At 38.5% G+C, this 22,377-nt stretch overlaps 2 protein-coding genes across 2 annotated transcripts; one reads left to right on the forward strand and one right to left on the reverse strand.

Annotated features, from left to right (window-relative positions):
• Positions 1–890: 890 nt before the first annotated feature.
• Positions 891–15,737, reverse strand: LOC306659355 (AN1-type zinc finger protein 4-like). Its single transcript, XM_079136803.1, has 4 exons — positions 14,729–15,737; positions 14,139–14,202; positions 2,912–3,029; positions 891–1,835 (listed from the first exon to the last, which is right to left on the reverse strand). The coding sequence occupies exons 1-4, from the start codon at positions 15,596–15,598 to the stop codon at positions 1,700–1,702; spliced, it is 1,188 nt and encodes a 395-aa protein (XP_078992929.1). The 5' UTR covers positions 15,599–15,737; the 3' UTR covers positions 891–1,699.
• Positions 3,118–11,428, forward strand: LOC306660235 (uncharacterized protein; the record flags this gene model as incomplete). The annotated part of the gene is made up of 4 exons (XM_079138391.1): positions 3,118–3,135; positions 7,513–7,858; positions 8,915–10,522; positions 11,223–11,428. The coding sequence occupies 4 exons, from the start codon at positions 3,118–3,120 to the stop codon at positions 11,426–11,428; spliced, it is 2,178 nt and encodes a 725-aa protein (XP_078994517.1).
• Positions 15,738–22,377: the final 6,640 nt, after the last annotated feature.

The following is a 22,377-nucleotide window of genomic DNA, read 5'->3' on the forward strand; positions in this document are numbered from 1 at the left end:
TACTCATGCTTATCAACTTACTAAAAATTAAATCAATGTATTTCACTTGATTTTCAACTTAAACTGCTTACAATTATATTTTTCTGAAACACATTAAAATATATGACTAGTAAAAAATGTTCATCCAGCTGGATGTGGTGGCACACACCTGTAATCCCAACAACTTGGGAGGCTGAGGCAGGAGGACTGCAAATTTGAAACCAGCCTGGGCAACTTAGTAAGACCATGTCTCAAAATTAAAAATATAAAGGGGTAGGGATGTTGCCCAGTGGTAGAGCATTCCTGGGTTCCATCTTGGGTACTATCAAAAAAAAAATGTTCATTCATGTTAACACCTAAAATTATCTCATGTTTCTGGAGTAGACAAGGGGTCACAGTTTGGAAAATAATACTAGATGCAAAATTTAATTATTTGATAGCTTAGAACCATATTAAACATTAAAGAAAATAAATAGCTATCTTTCATTATTTATGGTTTTGTTTTTTGGGGTTTTTTGTTTGTTCGTTTGTTTGTTTTGTTGTTGTTTTTGCTATTTTTCCCAGGTTGGTTCTGAATTTCTGAACCAAAGGATCCTCCCAGCCCCCATCTCCTTAGTAGCTAGGCCTGCAGGCATGTATCACTGTCTGGTTCCTGTCTTTGTTTTGTTTTGGTTTTTTGCAGTACTCAGGGATGAACCCAGGGTTGCTCTTACCACTAAGCTATACCCCCAGTCCTTTCTAAAATTTTTTATTTTGAGACAAGTTCTCTCTAAGTTTCTCAGGCTGGCCTCAAACTTACAATCTTCCTGCCTCAGCTTCCCAAGTCCCTGGAAATAGGCAGGTGCTCCTGGCAAGAAAAAGTATTTATAAAAGAAAATTTGTTGTCAATAATCAAATAACCAAACTCATAGTGAAATTGAATGTTTATTTGAATTTCTCTTGGTAGTAGTACTCAATGAATAAAAAATAAACCAAGCTGTGACATTTTGTTTTAAATGTACCCAGTTTTTGGAAAATTAAACAGTTCTGTATTTAATGGCAATAAGTGGGACATCTATTTTAAAACTACCATTTAAGAAGTAGTACTTTAAAAATATATACTATGATTAACATGATGTGTTTTATGGAATTGATACATATCTGAATGCCAATGTGAATAAGGAAGAAATATATATGTGTTAAAAACCACACTGGAAAGCCAAAGGTTTTTTTTAATATAAAAAGTAGTTTGAAATAAATAAGAACTTGCTAGTAAACCCCATAAACTTCCACACATGGGATTAAAAAAAAAGTCCCCACCTGACCAACAAACAAAAGAAAAAACTTGGTCAATTTGAGTAGAGTCATTACACAACCACTCATTTCTGTACAACATTAAAGCCTGTTTATACAATCAATATTAACTTCCTAAAGTGCACCTTTTGAAGACTTGTCTAGTAAAATTGCAATATCAAACATAAAACACTTAACACAGACATGCAATAACAAAGCTAAATCATTATGGTGTAAAGTTTTTAAAACTACTTTTAAAACTTTTGATTCACCAAAAAATAAAGAGGTCAAATACAATAGTGTTCTCATCCTCCAACAGTATGCATTATATGCTTTTGTTACTTGGCAAATCTTTTGGAGTCGAACAAAAATAATGCAGTCTAAACAATATTTCTTCTGTTAATATAATACGATTCCTCAGGCAGAACAATAAGGTGCAGAGGAAGAGTTATATTTTTGGAAGTTTTGGTGCATTAACCACAGGATTTGCCTCCTGCAAGTATCTCCTCCCTGCACTCTTGTAATCATAGGTGCAGCCGTGAGTTTCTGCATAGCGATGAGATGCACAGAAGTTGTTTCCACATCTAAAGCACAAAAAGAGTTTATGTGAATAGTCACATTTCTATGAAAGGTTCATCTCTTTGGGAGAGAGACACTTGACTTCAGGTATTCCAACAGGAGCCCTTTGGATCTCTCCTTAGCAATTTCAGTGCTGACATTTCCCTTCCACTTATAAGCACAGAGATCCCTCCCAAAAGAACAAGTTAATTGCCTATGAATGCAGTTTATACTAAAGAATTCATTATGGAATGAAATAGGGTATATACCTTTCTGAAGTAGTAAAATTTCCAAAGCTGATAAATATGTCCACCGTATCTCTTATATTTAGTAACCTAGAAAGAACTCTGAATTTCTAAGAAATTTCACTTCATGAAAAAATTAAATTGTGTAAAAGTTAACTAAGCCATAAAAGGATTTTTTAAAAAATGTTTCTAGGGCTGGGGGCACAGCTCAGTGGTTAGAGCACTTGCCTACCATGCGCAAGGTCGTTCAATCCCTAATACCACAAAAAATTAAAAACAAATGCTTTGAGCAACAAGATAGGCTGTTTTCAGTTGAACATGATACATTCTAAAAAGCAGCAGTTATTTTCAATGCCTGGCCTCACCCCAAAGGCAGATACCATCCTTGGAGGATATCAATTAATGCTAATGAAAGACATAATTATGAGAACAAAAAATACATTATTAAAAAAATAGTCATCTATTTAAAATGTGAACCATATAATTGTTAAAATTCACAGTAAATTAAATTCAGTCCTTTTTTTCTATTTAAAATAGAATTTTGAAGAAGGGATTCTTGTAGATAACAGTCAAACAAAAACCAAGTGTATTTAACAAAGGACAAAGAAGGTATACTCTGTCCCATTGGTTTAAATCTACCTTAAAGGGCAGTGAAAGATCCGCTTTTGCCTTTTGGAAATTCATTAACTATCTACTTGCTCTCTACTTCAGTCAATTAGGAAATCAACTGAGGTTGCTATTTGAACATCAGCTTGATGTTATGAATAGCCAATTTAAATAATGTTTTTATTTTGCATAATCCTCACACTGGTTCACCACAGAGAAAGCATCTCAGCTTCTGCAGCTGGCCAACCTGCCTGCATTCGTAGCTAGTAGCCAGTCCAGTTTTCTTTCCACAAAGAAAACAATGCTTTGTTGTTTTTTTCTTTGTTTGAAGAGGGGCTTTCACAGGTGGGAGGTGATGGGTACATTCTCCTGTTTAGAGAAAGGACATCTTGATTAATGCAGGCATTAAATTCTAAATGTGAATATCTCTAAGCAAAACACAAGACACATTCCTGTAATGGTAAACATCTATGATGTAAGAATTTAATTTGTACCATTTTCTTTTTTGCCATAATGGGGATTGAACCCAGGGGGGCTCTACCACTGAGTTCTACCGATGGTCCTTTCAAAAAAATTTCTGAGACAGGGTCTTACCAAAGGGCCAGGCTGGCCTCAAACTTGAGATCTTCCTGCCTCAGGATCTTGGGTAGCTAGAATTACAGGCATGTGCCACCACACCCAACTCTATACTATTTTTTTTTTTTTTTTTTTTTTTTGGTGGTGCTGGCAATTAGAACCCAGGGCCTTGTACATACAAGGCAAGCACTTTACCAAGTAAGCTATACTCCCAGCCACTAGTTCTATATTATTTTTATATTGAAAATTATTGACAGAATCTATAAATGAAGTTGCAGGAGTAGTTTTCTCAAATTTTTTTTCAAAGATGTGATAGGTTTCTATTGATACTAGGACTAATATTTTTTAAGACTTCTTGTATACACCAACACTTTTCTGATTATATCCAAAGAGAATCAGCTTGCATATAGTATACCAAACACTGAAGGGATCAAGTAAAATGCTTCAAAGTTGTCCTTCATGAGCCCCCTGAGAACAATGTCATTACAAAACAGTCATCCTGCCAGCATCAAGGAGCACCAGAGGATCATGGAGTTGGTCTTTTAGTCATAGGCTATCATGGAAAGCAAATTTCTCAACTATGAGCAACTCATTAATTCTTTCAAAACTTCAATTTAACCATTTTAAAGTTAAAAAACATATATTTTTCTCCCTAGGTTACTAAGTGTTTTAAAGTCAAATCAGTTCACATAAGTAAAAAGCACTCTGAAAAAAATGAAATGTTATAATAATATAAAATATACTATAAATGGTGACTAAAACAGTACGCAGTATTGCTTTCTAAAAAAAGTACAGCTTTCAAAAAAATATTTATTAGGGGCTGGGAATTTATCTCAGTAGTAGAGCATTTGCCTACCATGCTCAAGATCCTAGCACAAAAAATAAATTACTAAATTCAATACTATTGTAACTTGATTTTGTTTTCTTTTTCTTCTTAAAAATAAGAGCATATCTCTCCAGGTGTGGTCGCCTGCAATTGCAGCGATTCAGGAGGTTGAAGGAGGAGGATCCCAAGTTGGAGGCCAGTCTTGGCAACTTAATGAGACTCTGTCTCAAGAAAAAAATAAAATGAAAAGGGCTGAGGATGTAGTTCAGTGGTAGAGCACACTGGGTTCAATCCTAATACTAAATGATGGTGATGATGATGATGATGATGGTGGTGGCAGCATATCTTATGTAAATGAAATAATTAATTTGATTACTAACTTAAATGTCTTTAGAACTGACCAAAATGCCAACAAATCCCAGCAGATAGACTCAAAGTTACTGCCCATCCTTGTTAAAATAATGGAATAAGTACAAACACTTGATGGCATTTGTCAAAGGCTAAGAAAAATAATAAGAACAAGTAAAGGAATGAAAAGAAAACCAGCTGGGGTTGTAACTCAGTGGTAGAGCGCTTGCCTACCATGTGTGAGGCACTGGGTTCGATCCCCAGCACCACATAAAAATAAAGCAAAGGTTTAGTTGTGTCCACAGACAACTAAAAAAAAAAAATTAAAAAAAAAAGAAAAATGGTACAGTGTCAGTGTACCAGTATCTAGTCTCTACTATGAAAAAGTCTGGGAGACCTTAGCTTAATATTTATTAGGCAGCTGAAAGACTATGAAAACCCTTTAAGGATTAAAAATTAGGATTTACAAGTAATTGATGCTATGTCTTTTGCCACAATCCAGTTTGGGTGGCTCAATATATAAGCCCAGCAAAATCGAGTCTGCTTTACTACCAGTCTATAAAATATGTTCCCAGTTCTTGCACAAAACTGGAAATAAAATTTGAAACAACTAGCTGAGTGGCTCCTAATGGCTCCTGGGCACCAAATCAATAAGAAATTTCTTTCTCAGTACACTTAGAATTACCAGGAACACTTCACAAAGGTGATGGGGTACATTCTACCTCTTAAAAATATAAATAAAAAGGAGGACTGGGGTACATCTCAGTGGTAAGAGGGTGTTCTTAGCATTCACAAGAAGACCAATGGAGGAACTTAGTGAGTTAATTAAGTAAAGCTTACACCAAAACTTAGTCACTTCTAGGAAAATCAGAATGATACAATTACTACTTAGGTGGATTCAATTCTCAGCACCTAAATAAATAAATAAATAAATAAGCACTTGCACAGGACCCATGGGGAAGGCATCTATTACAAGATACCTAACAGAAGCACATCTATTTTCGACTGTCTTTGAAGTTCAGACTTAGAACATTCTTTCTAAAACAATGGTGGGTTGAAGAAAACTGTTGATTAGTTCAGTGCAGTCACATTTTCATTTTTCTTTCTGTAGGAGATCTTTAACTCAATATTTTCCAATTTTTTTATTCAAGAACTATTGTGAATGTGCAGAGATAAAGAACATATTAATGACATAAGTTAGGTGGAATAAAAACATAACTGCTGCCATCTCCTATGAGAACTGTCTCCACATATCCTTCTACATGTTCAAAGACTACTATTTATTGGTCATCTACTCCATGCTAGGAACCATTGCTAATATATGCCAGCCTAATATTCCTTTGACTGGCATCCAAGGCCTTACATGTCCAATATGATAAGGTTTCTAATTTCCAGAGTCATTTCCTATTATTAACCGTGTCATACCAACTCTGAATGATGTACCAGGTCCATTCACATCCAGTTTCTTCTTCTAGAATGCTCTACATCATTTGTCAATCTATTAAAATTCTATTTATCCTATAAGACATAATTATCAACTATTCTCTGAAGCTTTCTCTCAAATGTGTATTACATGCATATGTGAATTAAGAAAAATTCCATAAAATAATGTTGATGTATAGAAGAAAACTTAGGTTAAAAAAAGATGAAGGCTCAGTGGCAGAGCACTTGCCCAGCATGTGTGGCTTTCATCCCAAGCACTGCCAAAAATTAATTTTTAAAAAGGCAAAAATAATAGCTCAAAATAAAAATCTATAATAACATAGCATCCAAGAATTAAAAAGAAAGAAAGAGGGCTGGAAATGTAGTTTAGTGGTAAAGCATGTGCTTAGCATGCATAAAGCCCTGGGTTCAATCCCCAGCACCGCAAAAGAAAAAAAAAGAAAAAAAAATATTTCAAATACAAAAACCAAGTCAGGTAAGTCTACAGATGCATCCACTGAATTTGAAATTATGAAGATTTTTGGTGACCTCAGGATTAGCAGTTTTAGAAGAGCTGCAAGAAAAGAAGTGAAGAAAGCACTGAAACCTACATTAAGGCTGATGGAGTAAATGAGAGAAATGCAAATTACTAAGAGACTTATTGTGAATTAGGGCAGCACAGTATGTCAAGGAAAAACTGTAACATTAAAGTGTATATATTACAGTGATCAAAACAGTGTGGCAATAGCATAAATTACATAGACCAATGGAACAGAATAAAGATCCAAGAAATAAACCCTCATGTGTGGTCAAATAACTTTCAACAAGGATGCAACCTTTACTGAGGGAAGAATAGTCTTTTCAATAAAAGGTACTGGGAAAACTGGATGCCTAAATTGTAACATAATAAAGTTGGGCCCTCATCTAATATCATATTCAAAAAATAACTCAAAATGGAGCAAAGATCTAAATGTTTGGCCTATAACTATAAAACATCTAGAAGAAAACAACATGAGAAAAGTTTCATGATATTGGATTTCTTGGATATGACATCAAAGACACAGATAACAATGGAGAAGATAGACAAATTAAATTTCATAAAAATTAAAAACTTATGCATCAAAAGATACATTTAAAAGAGTAAAAAGTTTAGGCATGGTGCTGTGCTCAGTGGAGCATGCTTGTAAGGCCAGTGGCTTGGGAGGCTGAGGCAGGAGGATGGCAAATTCAAAGCCAGCCTCAGCAAGGTCAAGGCACTAAGCAACTCAGTGAGACCCTGTCTTTAAATAAAATACAAAATAGGGATGGGGATGTGGCTCAGGGGTCGTGTGCCCCTGAATTCAATCCACAGTATCCTCCCTACCACAAAAAAAAGTTTAGGCATAATAGTGTACACCTATAATCCCAGCAATTTAAGAGGCTCAAGCAAGAGGGTTGCCTAGTTCAAGATCAGCCTCAGAAACTTAGTGAATCCTTAAGCAACTTGGCAAGACTCTCTCAAAATAAAAATAAAAGAGCTGGTAATGAAACTTAGTGGGTAAAATGCCCCTGGGTTCAATCCCCAGCGCCAGAAGAGGAAAAAAAAAGTAAAAAGGCCAGAATGGAGAAAACGTTACAAGTAATTTCGTGATAAAGGCTTAATTTCTAGAATATATAAATGATTCTAAAAATCCACAACAGGCCGGCGCCGCGGGTCCGCCTCGGGCGGCGGGGCCGGTGCTCCGGGGGCTGCAGGTGGGGGCCAGAGGCGCCGCTCCTCCGCGCGCGCCCGGCTCGTGCTGCGTGTGTTTAACCCGGACGACGGCTCGTTGCGAGGGGGCCTCCGAGAGCGTCGAGGCTGCCTGGGGAGCGCGTCGGGGCGGCGTTCGGCTTCGGCGCGGAGCCTGGCGCGGCGGCCCCGGCAGGCGGCCCCTCGCGTGCCCCGGCGGCGTCCACGGAGGGCCGCGCGGCTGCCGGACCCAGGCGCAGCGGACCCGACCGAGCGTCAACCCTGCCCGTTGCCTGGGACTTCGTCACGTGTGTTTGGGTGGTTGCACGACTTGTTGCTGCGTTTCTCTTGTGCACGGGATCCAGTTCCGAATGCTCCGTCGCGTTGTCCAGCGTCATTTTGATAGCTTTGCGCATCCCATTTTATGGCTCTGCCAGGAACGATTCGGCCACTTGCCCACCTGCGGACCTGACTCCTTATGCACTAATTTCGTTCATATTCTTCTGCAGACACTGTGTGCAACTTTGCACATGGTTTGTCTCTGTGGAAGGGCACGTTTTTGTGCACCGGGCTTACTGCGTTTAATGGGTCTGCAACTCCAACCCCGTTTGTTGACTCGTGGTAAACACTGAAGTGGTTTCTGCAAAGCCTTCTGCAACAGTGGGCTCCTTGATTGTGGAAGTTGGGAAAAGGGTTAGGTGAGCTTTTTTGTACTGGGGATTGAACCCTTTACCTTTTTCATGTTTTAATTTTGAAACAGGGTCTCACTCAGTTGCTTAGGGCCTCCCTAAGTTGCTGAGTCTGGACTTGAACTTGGAACTCTCCTGTTGGCCTCCCACGCCACAGGTAGATTTTTTTTTTTTTTTTTGAAGATGTTGATGGACTTTATTTTATTCGTTTATTTGTATGTGGTGAACCCAGTGCCTCACACGTGCTAGGCAAGTGCTCTACCCCTGAGCCACAACCCCAGCCCCACAGGTAGACTTTTAAAGAAGTTAAATTTGATGTATGAGAGAATGAAATGGCATAATCCTGGGAAAGCTTTATTTTGGGCTGAGCCTATGCAAATTACACAGGTCTTCTCTGCTACTCTCAACCTGAGGAACTTTCCTTGTACTTCAGGTACAAAGTGGGCCTCCCTCACTGGGACGAGTGTGAGCATCCCTGCCAGCAACAAGGCAGAACCTCTGGGAACTTAGGGGAAATGAAAGAGAAGGGACCACTGATTCCCTGCCTCCTTGGTAGGGGTTGGGTGAGGGCCACGTTCCTCCCGCTGTTTTGAGGGTGGATGGGGACAAGCCAGTGGGGACGGTACTTTGGCATGCTGGGAGCTGTGAGGCAAGCCTGGCCTCTCCTTGTTCTTTCCTTCCCCAGCTCCACCATCTCAGCACACTGCCCTTCATCAGGAGAGGACCCTGGAGGAGGACCCACCACCTTTTGAAATTCTAAAAGTCATGTCCCTCGGGTCAGAACTTTTCAGGGATGTGGCCATAGTCTTCTCCCAAGAAGAATGGGAATGGCTGGAGCCTGCTCAGAGGGATCTGTACAGAGATGTGATGTTGGAGACCTACAGCAACCTGGTCTCTCTGGGTCTTGCTATATCCAAACCTGATGTGATCTCCTTCCTGGAGCAAGGCACAGAGCCCTGGATGGAGGAGAGGGTGATGTCAGGAAGCCTGTGTCCAGTTTTGGAATCCAGATATGATACCAAAGTGTTATATCCAGAGCAGCGTGTTTATGAAGTCAAATCGCCCCAGTGGGAGATAATGGAAAGACTTGCAAGTTATGGTCTCAAGTGTTCAGGTTTGCCCGGCAACTGGGAATGCAAAAGACAGTTTGACAGACAACTAGGAGATCCAGACAGGCGCTTCAGTCGAATGTTAATTAGTCATGAAGAGATACCCACTTTGAACCAGCAGACATCTCTCATTTTTTACCAGAATATTCATACTGGAGGAAAGCCATGTGGATATAATAAGTGTAGAAATGACTTCTGGCAGGAGGAATTCCTTATTAATCATCCAGGAATTCATTCTAATGAGAAACCCTATAAATGTAAGGAATGTGGCAAGGCCTTTAAATACGGCTCACGGCTAATTCAGCATGAGAATATTCATTCTGGCAAGAAACCCTATGAATGTAAGGAGTGTGGAAAAGCTTTCAATTCTGGTTCCAATTTCATACAGCACCAGAGAGTTCATACTGGTGAGAAGCCTTATGAATGTAGGGACTGTGCGAAAGCCTTCAGTCGGAGCTCACAGCTGATTGAACACCAACGGATTCACACTGGTGAGAAACCCTACCAGTGTAAGGAATGTGGCAAGGCCTTCAATCGGATCTCACATCTTAAAGTACATTATAGGACTCATACTGGGGAAAAGCCTTATGCATGTAAGGAGTGTGGGAAGACCTTTAGCCACCGGTCTCAGCTGATTCAGCACCAGACTGTTCATACTGGCAAGAAACTCTATGACTGTAAGGAGTGTGGGAAAGCCTTTAATCAGGGATCAGCTCTCATCCGCCATCAGAGGACTCACTCGGGTGAAAAGCCCTATGAATGCAAGGAGTGTGGGAAGGCCTTCAGAGTGAGCTCCCAGCTTAGGCAGCATCAGAGAATCCACACTGGGGAGAAGCCCTACCAGTGCACGGTGTGTGGTAGAGCCTTCAAACGAGTGTCACACCTCACTGTCCATCTCAGGACTCACACCGGTGAGAAGCCCTGTGACTGTGAGCAGTGTGGGAGGGCCTTCGGTCACTGCTCACAGCTGATACAGCATCAGGCCTCTCACGCCCAGGGAAAGGCCCGGGAATGCCAGGGATGGGGCAGGACTGCCACTTGCGATGCTGCCATGCAGCAGCACTGCAGGCTTCGGAGTAGAGAAGCTCGTGTGGATCTGATACGTGCAGGAGATCCTGCCATCGGCTCGGACCCCCTGTTGATCATCCGGGAGTTTGTGCTGGCAAGCAACCATGTGAATGGAAGTAAGGGGAAAGCCCACTAGCTCAGGTCCGTCACATCTGCCAACGCCCGCACCTCACAGAAGACCTGGGGGGAAGGCAGAGCTTGGCCTTCACCCTGAGTTGTAGGGAGACGTCTGTGGATACAAAGGAACGTGTTTCGACTACTGTTAGGTGGGGAAGGTTGGGAATATTTATCTCCAACACATTCAGAATCACGTTTTCTAATTCTAGCTTACTAATTTCAACAAGAGCCAAGTTTTAGTTTCCTTGGGGGTGGGTGAGGAACTGGACAAATTATTCTTGGATCACTTCCCAGGAAATGAACCACGAAGGTACAGAAAGGGGTGATGAGCAGTCACACACACCAAGAGAGGTGAGGCACCTATGGAGCTCCCGTGCATTGCATGCACAGACCCATGGACCCGTACTCGGACACGAAGTGTGCTGTTGAAGCTTCCCGAAGACTCAGGCGCCGTGACTTGGCAGGTGGTCATCTGGTGATCACAGTTCCACTTGACCCTCTTTCAGGAAGAGGCTAAGTTTGGGAGAATCTTGATTTCCATGTGGGCAACTTGTTTCAGGTTCTATTTTGTGACTTCTGTCACAGGCAGATGTCGGCTGCCTACCCAGCAGCTGTGGCAGCCTGCCTTATTGTCAGCATCTGTCTCTTGCCTTAGAAGTTGAAACTGTCCAGATTCTCATTTTCCATCCTCCTGTGCAGCTCAGAGTAGCCAGGATTTTCCAGTGGTAGTCAGTGGGGTTTTGGGGAAGGAGTTAGCTCCTTCAGCGTTCACTTCCTGTTGTCAGACATTTTCCCATGAGTGTGAGATGCCTGCAGCTGTCTTGGAACCAAGAGGAGAAAACAGGACCTCAGAGAAGCTGACGCCGCAGCCTGGAGACCCTGGGCAGTGCTGGGACTGCCTCTGACGCCTTCTGTAAGAGGAATAAACCTTTAGTGCTGGGGTTACTTTTAGTTGGGTGTTTTGCAAATTTGTATCCAAAAGCATTCTAAATGATATAACTTCAAATTTTAATTTTATTATGATTGAGAAATGTGGCCTGAAAATTTCTACTTTGATATTTTTCTTCATGGCTAAATATAGGACTGGTTTTGGAATATGTCCCATGAACTTCAAAAAATGTATGCATTCTACATTTTTGGATACAAGTTTCTAAATAAGTCCATTAAAGCCAGTGGATTTTAATGATAAAAAATAAATAAAAAAAAAAAAAATAAAAATCCACAACACAAAAAACAACCAACCTGATTCAAAACTGAATAAAGGACAGAAATAGATATTTCTCTAAAGATATACAAGGATTCTTTTTTTTGGGGGGGGTGCTGGGGATTGAACCCAGGGCCTTGTGCTTATAAGGCAAGCACTCTACCAACTGAGCTAACTCCCTAGCCCCTCTAAAGATATACAAATGGCCAAGAAACATCTGAAACTTAGTCAACTAGGCAATCAACATCACTAATTAGGGAAGTGATGATATCACTCATCATTACAGAAGTGTAAATCAAGCTGGGTGTCCTGGCATACATCTAAAATCCCAGCAATTTGGGAGGCCAATGCAGAAGGATCACAAATCAAGACCAGTCTCAGCAACTTAGCAAAGCCCTAACCAACTTAGTGATACTCTGTCTCAAAATTTAAAAATTTAAAAATAAAAAAAAAGGAAATGCAAATCAAAACCACATAACATATCACCTTATATGGCTGTTTGAAAAAATGAAAACAGAAAACAAGTACAAACAAGGATGTAGAGAACTGGAATTCTGTGCACTGTTAGTAGGGAAACAATATGGTGGTTCCTCAAAAAAATTAAAAATAAACCAGGAGTGGTGGCATATATGCCTGTAATTCCAGTGACTCAAGAAGTTGAGACAGGAAGATTCCAAGTTCAAGGCCAGCCTCAGCAACTTAGCAAGGTCCTGTCTCAAAATAAAAAATACAAAGGGCTAAGGATGTAGCTCAGTGGTATAATGCCCTGGGTTCAATCCCCAGTACAAAAAAAGAAAAAACTAAAGTGCCGTATGATCCAACAGTTCCACTTCCGATATACATCCCAAAGAATTTAAAGTAGTGTCTCAAGGAAATATTTGTTACAATCATGTTCACAGTACTATTTTACTCACTGTAGATAAAATGTGGAATCAGCACAGGTGTATTGCTGACAGATGAATGGGTAAGCAAAATGTACTATATACAAACAATGGAATATCAGCCTTATAAAGGAAGAAAATGTTGACCATGCTACGACATAGACAAACCTTGAAGACTTTATGGTAAGTGAAATAAGCCAGTCACAAAAAGACAAATACACTTAGATGGTACTTAAGAGTAGTCAAAAAAAAAATCCAGATAGGAAATAGAATGACGGTTGCTGAGGGCTACAGAGAGGGAGAAAATAAGGAGCTGGGGGTTCTTTTTCTGTTTTTGTTTTTGTTTTGTTCTTTTGATATGGGGTTTTCCTATATTGTGCCTATACAAAGTTTCAGTTTTCCAGGATGAGAAGAGTTCTGGAGGCAGATGGTGGTGACAGTTGCCCAACAATGGGAATATATTTAATACAATGAACTGGATGCTTAAACATTTTTTAAAAAGTAAAATTTGTGTATATTTACCACATAAAAAATTGAAAAAGTAAGTAGATATATTAAGACTTCATAATATTATGCCTTGCATAGAAACAGAAAACAAATCCTAAGTATCTCTTTAAAAATATAAAACTCAGATGGTAACGATAATATATAAAGTACAAAGGAAGCACATCTTGGGTAATGAGTTTCCCATCTCTGGTCTGGGTACTAAAACAAAAGAAGATAGAAATAGCTTCTCTTATCCTTGAAAATACTGACTGACAGTGCATCTTTAAGGTGCTACCATTGGTAGGAGGAAATACTAATGGTATAGTCATTATTGCTACTATGTCTTAGACAGGACCTGTCCTAGAAATTGATCCTTTCTTTTTAAATATTTTTTTCTTTTCTGATACTGGGAATTGAACCCAGGAGCACTTCAATACTAAGCTACATCCCAAGTCCTTTCTTAAAAAAAAAAAAAAAAAAAAAAAAAAAAAAAAAAAAACTTTTTATTTTCAGATAGTGTCTCACTAAGTTGCTAAGGCTAGCCTCAAACTTATGATCCTCCTGCCTTAGCCTCCCAAGTCACTGGCATTACAGGTGTGTGTCACTGAGCCCACCTACTCCTTTCTTTTATCCAGAAATAACTATCAGTCCATCAAAAAGAGATTCTTACCCTTGATACTGAAGCATGATGTTAAAAACATCTCTCTAGGTTAACTCCTCAAAACCCATTCAGCAGCCCATCAGGACTCAAGAGTGGCCAGCCACTGGGGGACGGGAACTACATGTTAATTCTTTAATAATCTTGTCTTTTCACATAGGCCATACCTTTTCCCAGACAAAGGATGTCAATTTCAATTTTTGTTTTATTCTTCAATATGGTCAGTTCACATACTGAATTTCTGAACTGGAAAAAAGTTTAGGGAGAGAATTTACTCTGTACATACCATAGAAAATGTTCTTCCCATTTCTCTTTGAAAATTCAACACTATACAGAGTAATGTGATTATTAGCCTTATATTATTTTCAAAATGATCTGTAGCTTACCTACTCTTTTCCCTGCTGTTGCATTATTTCCATTCATTCCATTATTTCCAATACCACGGGCAGACTACAATTAAAACACAAAACACCTACAAAGGTGAGTCAATGGAGAATAGAAAAGATCACCAAACATGAAATACTTGCATTTTATTACTAAGATGCTATTGGGCTTCCATTTAAAATTATTTAATCTATTTTGTTTAATTAACAAATAACTTGAAAACTGCTTGTCACTTTTAGTAATATGATGCTTATTATTTATCTTTGAAAGAGAGTTGATGGTTCAGATAAGAGTCCCTACTTTGAGAAAAACATTAGTAAAAACATTTAGCATTTAGCAGTATATGATGAACTGTTTACATGAACTTATTTTCAAATCACACTTCTCAATTGGGACTAACATTATTTGAAATTCTATCATAATTTTTTTTTTAATTTTTAAAAGATTTTCTACAAACTGAGTAAATGGTTTCAGAGAAACTTATGAAAAAGGTCCAATCAGCCCCTCATTTCTGTAAACAATGATCAAACTTTAAATATGCTGAATAACTACAAGGATAACTAGTGGAACATGTTGAAATGATTACACTTACTAGAAAAAAATCTGTAGATTCTGACTGAGGAGAACTTTTCCTAAGGCTTTCTTCCTGAAAATGCTGAAGGTTTGTAGACAGACCAATTCCAGAGGGCCGGAGCCTGCCTGCCCCACGTGTGCTCTGTAAACTGTCTTTGCTTGCGCTCTGCGCCAGTGAAGCAAAAAAACCGACATTATTTATACAACCAACGGGCTCTTTAGGAGCCTTGTTGGCAATTTCTGTGATGTCCCGAGCCTCGACTTTGGAAATAATATCAGATCTTTTCCCAGGTGAATCAACTTTAATACCACGAAAGCGAGAAGTCCTAGAGAAAGAAGAATCAGCTATGGTTCTAACATCCAATGACCTGAGTGTGTTTTGTGAAGTAGAAGGGAGGTTCTCTGACTCCAAACATTTGGACTGTCTCTGTGGTTTCCCGAGAGAATTACGCAGTGGTGTTGGCGCAGAACAGCGAAGTGGTGACAAGAGTCCATTCTTGTGAGGACTTAACTCGCGGTGGTTAAGAACTGTAGTGTCTACTGCCTCACCACTCAACACTCGTGCAACATGCTTCATATGCTGCTCTGTGGCTCTCGACCCTTTGTCATCGTTAGTGAGTAGGAACTCTGTATTCGCCTTCTGAATGCCTTCTAAGCCACTGCTCTGTTCAACAGCATTTCCTTCTGAAAAGGAGGCAAATGGCCCCACTTTCGGTAGAAGTGATTCTTCAGGTACACCCTTTTCTGAAGCTGGAAATAAGACAGTGTCATCTTTGTTATTACAGGGCAAGTTCCCTGAAAAGTGTTTTGTCCGCCTGGGCAGGGATGATCCAAGATGGAGAACAGAACCAGCAAGCTCTCCATCATTTTCTAACTCCATATGGGGCATCTGAGGTGGCAGTCTGTTGCTACTATTAGAATGAGATAGTGTGTTACTTTCCCAGTTATTCTCCTTAAGTGCTTCACCAGTGAGAGATGAAATGGGTCTATCTGCAGGGGGCTGAGTTGCCAAACTTGCAGCTCCCTTCCTGGATGTTTCCGGTACACAGTCATTTCCAGGAGAAGATAAACAAGATTGCCCAATGTGTGGCAGGACTCTTAGCAACCTGTGGCGCGCTGCTGCTGTGGAACTGCTAGAAGGTCGAGGAGCTATAGGTGGATGAGGTTTTACCTTGACAACTTTCTTAGGCTATAAGAAAAGAGTGAATATATAATTCCTGTACACAGAAGGGCTACCTCTGGTAGCTGCTTTTATCCTAGACTCATTCTCTGGCCAGTATGCAACTCTACATCCACCAAAAGTATTTTTTAAAAGTGAAGGTTATGAGCTGGACACAGTGGCGCTTGCCTCTACTCCCAGCAACTTGGAAGGCTGAAGCAGGAGGATCACAAGTTAGAGGCCAGCCTCAGTAACTTAGCAAGACTCTGTCTCAAAATAAAAAATAAAGTGATGAGGATGTAGCTCAGTGGAAGACCATCTATGGGTTCAATCCCTACTACCAGAAAAACAAATAAATACATAAATAATTTTTTTAAATGAAGGTTATGACTTCTAAACAGTAGAGGTTAATGGCAGTTGCCTAAATCTAAGTATCTTCATACATTCTCTAAAACAAAATAAAGCAAAACAAACAAACAAAAAAGCCAAAACCAAAGAGACAAATAATATAATCAAATAAAATCACTCATAACCCACACCTTCATCAAACAGGGAAACATTTAATATGAAGTTCAAACTAGCAGTAAATAGAAAAATACACAAAGACTCATCTGCAAAGCCTATGCACCAGTGGTAAGAGGCAAGAAAGTATAGCTTCAAAAAATGAACCCACAGAAAGGAAAATATACTTGTTATGAAAACAATTCTAAGATCTGGGATTTCAAACATGAGCTATGTTACGCTTTGTATCTTCAATTTCCCTAAAAAGCTCACATGCTGGGAAACGAAGGAATGTTTACAGGAGAAATTAATAGATTATGAGAGCTGTACCCTCATCAGTGGATTAATCCATTTGAAGGATTAATAATATGCATGAGCTACTGGGTGGTAACTGTAGCCAAGTGGAGTGTGGCTGGAGGAATTATGTCCCTGGGAGTGTGGTCTTAGCCTGTATCTGTCCCTGAACCTTTCCCCACACTCTCTACTTCCCTGTAGCCAGGAATTTTCCTGCACCACGCCCTTCTGTCGTTATTCTCTGCCTCACTATGGGCCCATAGTGATGGAGTGGGCCCAATCATGCACCGAAACTCTGAAACTGTAAGTCTAAATTAAACTTCTCCTCCTCCAAGTTGTTCTTTTTTTAAAAATCATTTTTAGTTATCAATTAATCTTTTGTTTTATTTATTTATATGTGGTGCTGAGTATCGAACCCAGGGACTCACACATGCCAGGCAAGCGCTCTTTCACTGAGCCACAACTCCAGCCCTCTAAATTGTTCTTATCAAGTATTTTGGTCACAGAGACAAAAAGTTGATTAACATAGGCTCCAAGGAAATCAAAAGGAAGCAACTTGAAATCATTTAGTATCCAAGGAGACAGTACTATTCATGGGAAGAAGGAAGAAAGAAGAGTAAATCAGAAGGACAAGAGTAAAGGTAAAGGGGTTGGGATTGTGGTTCTGTGGTAGCACACTTGCCTAACATGCGAGGCATTGGGTTCAATCCTTAGCACCACATAAATATAAAGATATTGTGTCCACCTACAACTAAAAAAAAATAAGTCATTTAAGTTTAAAAAGAAGAATAAAGGTAAAGAGGAAAGCAAAGATCCTAGAGAAATGAAAGTAAACCACAAATTATAATGCACCAAATTTTTAAAACTAAATAAATACAAGGGAAACTGGAAGAGGAAGTGAATTGGGGGAGGGAGAAGGGACAGAAAAAGAAAATACTTGGTAATGAATTGCACCAAATCATGTTATATGCATGTATGAATATGTTACAATGTACCCCACAGTCACGTATAACTATAATGCACTAATAAAAACATAAAAAAGTGAATTATAAAAATCAGGAAACAGCCAGGCACGGTGGTGCACACCTGTAATCCCAGCAGCTCGGGAGACTGAGACAGAAGGACTGCAAATTCAAAGCTAGCCTCAGCAATGCTGAGGTGGCTAAGCAACTCAGCAAGACCCTGTCTCTAAATAAAATACAAAATAGGGATGGGGATGTGGCTCAGTGGTAAAGTGCCCCTGAGTTCAATCCCTGGTACCAAAAAAAAAAAAAAAAAAAAAAAATCAGAAAACACTAAATCTTCCCTCCAATAAAAGAGTGCCCCTGATTAAAACAACAATAATAAAACTGTACAGGTGTCGTGGCGCACACCTGTAATCTCAGCAACTCAGGAGGCTGAGGTAGGAGGATCACAAGTTAGAGGACAGCCTCAGCAACTTAGTGAGACCCTGTCTCAAAATTTGAAAAACTGAAGAACTAGGGATGTAGCTCAGGGATGGAGTATCTCTGGGGTTGAACTCAATCCCATTAAAAAAAGAAAGAAAGAAAGAAAAGCAAAAACCTTGCATTTTGCTGTATTATCAAGAGGGTGCTACTGAAATAGTAAATTTCACTTTACCATATACAAAATTCTCACTTTTGTATATTAACTGTTAATATGTACCCAAGTAAATAAAATTACAAGAAAAATCTGAAAAAAAGGCATACCAAATCCATACAAAATTATAAAAATAAAACAGAAAACAATGAAAACTGGAACATTTCAGCTACTTAAAATTCTCCCTCAACACAATTAAGTGAAATTGTGAAATTGCATCACAACACTACAATTGAATTAGATATCCTTAAGTTTGTATTTGCATGTATTTTTTAAAAAGTTATATCAAGTGGCACACACTTATAATCCCATTTTACTGGGGAGGCTAAGGCAGAAGGTTTACAAGTTTAAGACCAGCCTTGGCAATTTAGGGAGACTCTGTCTCAAAATAAAAAATAAAAGAGCTGGAAGGTTCATCCTTAGTACTATGGGGGAAAAAAGTCACACCAAGCAATAAATCCCAAAACTAAAGATACAATGGACAATAGAATAAAGAGTACTATGGAAAGATATGAAAACAGGAAAGAAAATTAAAATAAATAATTTAAAATGTGAGAAAAAGTAGTTGATTCAAAGACATTCCAATAAGTATATAAAGGAAGTCCCTAGAACAGAAATAATTGAAACATTAAAAAACTAATACATAGATTATAAGAAATTGTCCTGAAATAAGACTTGAATCTTTACATTAAAAAAGACTCAAGTGTACTATGAAAACTGACCCAGAACAGCAAATTCTAAGACCTATCCTAAGTAAGTGATTTACAGAGAAAAAAAGTGGGATTGTCAGTTGGATTTCTCAATGGTAATATAAAAATAAGACAATAATAGAGCAACAATTTTTAAACTCCAGGGAAATTAAACCACATTTAATATTCAGTTGAACTGCCATTTAAGTGTTAAGAGTAAATAAAAAGTTTTGAACATGCAAAAACTCAGTAATTTATGTTATTATAAGCCTTTTCTGAAGAATTTGCTAACCAAAAAGTATGGAGAAACTTTAGTGAAAAAGATTAATAGTATGTATGGTATATATGTCATTAAAACTAAAGTATCAGTGGGGATAAAGAATGCAAATTTTTAAATGGGAGAAAAAAGAAGTTCACCATCACTTAAGTACACTGATGGTCAATTAATAAGTAGGAGTCAAAAGATATATCAGATGATGTATGGTCCTGATACTAGGCAAGGAAAGTTAAGGGTAAAGTTGCTAAAAATATGACATAAAGTATTTTATAACCTTTTAGAGTTAGCAGCACAATAAAAATATGTTATTAGTATTTATGTACCAAGTCATACAGAATCGACCTCCTTAAGGCAAAAGCTATGGGAGATGAAATAATAAATTTATTTCTCTATATAAAAGCTTTCGTGCATCATGGTTCTTACTGCAAAATATCAAGCGGACAAATTTAAAAAAAAAAACAGAAGATCTAAACAACCTATCATTAAGGTTGATTTCATAGATATCTATCAAACTTTTACACAAAAGTTAGAAAACACCTTTTGAAATACATATGGAATGTATATGAAAAATTGATATTGGTTCTCAGTGAATAAAAACTACTCTGAAGTAGAAATGTAAACAGCATTGTCTGATTTCCATGAAATAAAACTAGAAATTCATTAAATTATTTTTGGACTGACGAAAGTTGTATCCTAACAAAACTTATACACTTAAAAGTAATTAAAATACTACAATTGACATTATGTTCCCACTAATGTGTTAATGCCAAAAATGTTTAACCTGCATGATGAAACTGTCAGACAAATCCATATTGAGGAATAGTCTACAAAACAATGGGCCTATACTCTTCAAAAATATCTGACATCAGAATGGCAATTATCAATAATACAAGCAATAATAAGTGTTGGTGAGGATGTGGGGGAAAAGATGCACTTATACATTGTTGGTGGAATTGGAGATTGGTGCAACCACTTTGAAAAACAGTATGGAGGTTCCTCAGAAAACCTGGAATGGACCATTTGACCCAGCAATCCCACTCCTCGGTTTATAACCAAAACACTTAAAATCAGCATACTACATTGCTGCAACCCCATCAGTGTTTACAGCAACTCAATTCACAGTAGCTAGATTGTAGAACCAACCTAGATGCCCTTCAAGAGATGAATGGATAAAGAAACTAAGGTATATATACACAATGGAATATTACTCAGCCATAAAGAAGAACTGCAGCTCCCCATTTGCCAACATATTTAGAAGCCAGAGCAGCCATCTTGGATAATCCTGGAAGCTGTAGCTCCAATCTTCAGGTGGGGCAAATCCCATCCTGAGACACCTGCTGGAGGCTTGAAGCTCATTGTCAGGTACCTCTCATACATCAGGCTACTGAACACTGGGAGGTTTCATTAGTATATGATTATTATACAGTAGATTTTCTTTTTTCTCCTTTTTAAAAAAAAATTAAGTTTTTATTTCTTTACGTTTCTTGCTTTCTTTTCCTTCTGTTTACCTGTTCCCTCAGAGTCGCTTTCTCCCTTATTTACATGATGTTATTGTCCCCATGGGGCTATTTGGTCTAGGATTGCATAGTGTCTGATTTGGGCACTGCTAATATTGATCTCCCCTTAAAGAAAGGGTTTTGGACACCTATAGGGCCACTATAAGCCTATAGGGGGAAATCTGCAATACCCCAGATCTGCAGAGCTAGAGGGGAAGATACATGAACAACATGAAAAAACAAGGGAAGAAAACGATCCAAACAAATCTAGATTCTATATTAATAGAGTCCAATGACAGTATGTTAGAAGAAATGTCAGAAAAGGACTTCAGATTATACATGATTAAGATGTATAAATGTACAAAGCAAAGGATGAGCTAAGAGAGCAAATGCAGGCAAGGAATGATAATACCAATAAGCTGAAAGAGCACCTGCAGGAAACAAAAGATCATTTCAACAAAGAGATAGGGATTCTAAAAAAAAAAAAAAAAAAAAAAAAAAAAAAAAAACCAAACGGAAATCCTTGAAATGAAGGAGACAAAAAACCAAAAAAAAAACTCAATGGAAAGCATCACCAACAGACTAGGCCACTTGGAAGACAGAACCTCAGACAATGAAGACAAAATATTTAATCTTGAAAATAAAGTGGCCCAAACAGAGAAGATGGTAAGAAATCATGAACAGAATCTCCAAGAACTATGGGACATCAAGAAAAGACCAAATTTAAGAATTATTGGGATTGAGGAAGGCACAGAGATACAAACCAAAGGAATGAACAACCTATTCAATGAAATAATATCAGAAAATTTCCCAAACCTGAAGAATGAAATGGATAATCAAATACAAGAGGCTTACAGACACCAAATGCACAGAATCACAACAGACCACACCAAGGCACATTCTAATGAAAATGCCTAACATTCAAAATAAAGATAGGATTTTGAAGGCCGCGAGAGAAAAGCATCAGATTACATATAGTGGGAGACCAATACGGATAGCAGCAGACTTCTCAACCCAGATTCTAAAAGCTAGAAGGGCCTGGAACAACATATTTCAAGCTCTGAATGAACATGGTTGCCAACCAAGAATCCTATACCCAGCAAAACTAACCTTCAGATTTGAAGATGAAATAAAATCCTTCCATGATAAACAAAAGTTAAAAGAATTTACAAATAGAAAGCCTGCACTACAGAATGTTCTCAACAAAATATTGCATGAGGATGAAATGAAAAACAACAATGTAGGTCAGCAAAGGGAGGAACTACCTTAGAGAAAAGCCACTCTAAGGAGAAACCAAGCCAACTTAAAAACCAAAAATAAGCCAAATGACTGGGAATACAAATCATTTCTCAATAATAACCCTGAACGTTAATGGCCTAAACTCATCAATCAAAAGACATAGACTGGCAGAATGGATTAAAAAGAAAGACCCAACAATATGCTGCCTGCAAGAGACTCATCTCATAGAAAAAGACATCCACAGACTAAAGGTGAAAGGATGGGAAAAAACCTACCACGCACATGGACCCAGTAAAAAAGCGGAGGTTTCCATCCTTATATCAGATAAAGTGGACTTCAAGCCAAAGTTAGTCAGAAGGGATAAAGAAGGACATTTCATACTGCTTAAGGGAACCATAAATCAGGAAGACATAA

This window comes from Sciurus vulgaris (genome assembly GCF_902686455.1).
Source record: "Sciurus vulgaris genome assembly, chromosome: 4".
Lineage (NCBI taxonomy): Eukaryota > Metazoa > Chordata > Mammalia > Rodentia > Sciuridae > Sciurus > Sciurus vulgaris.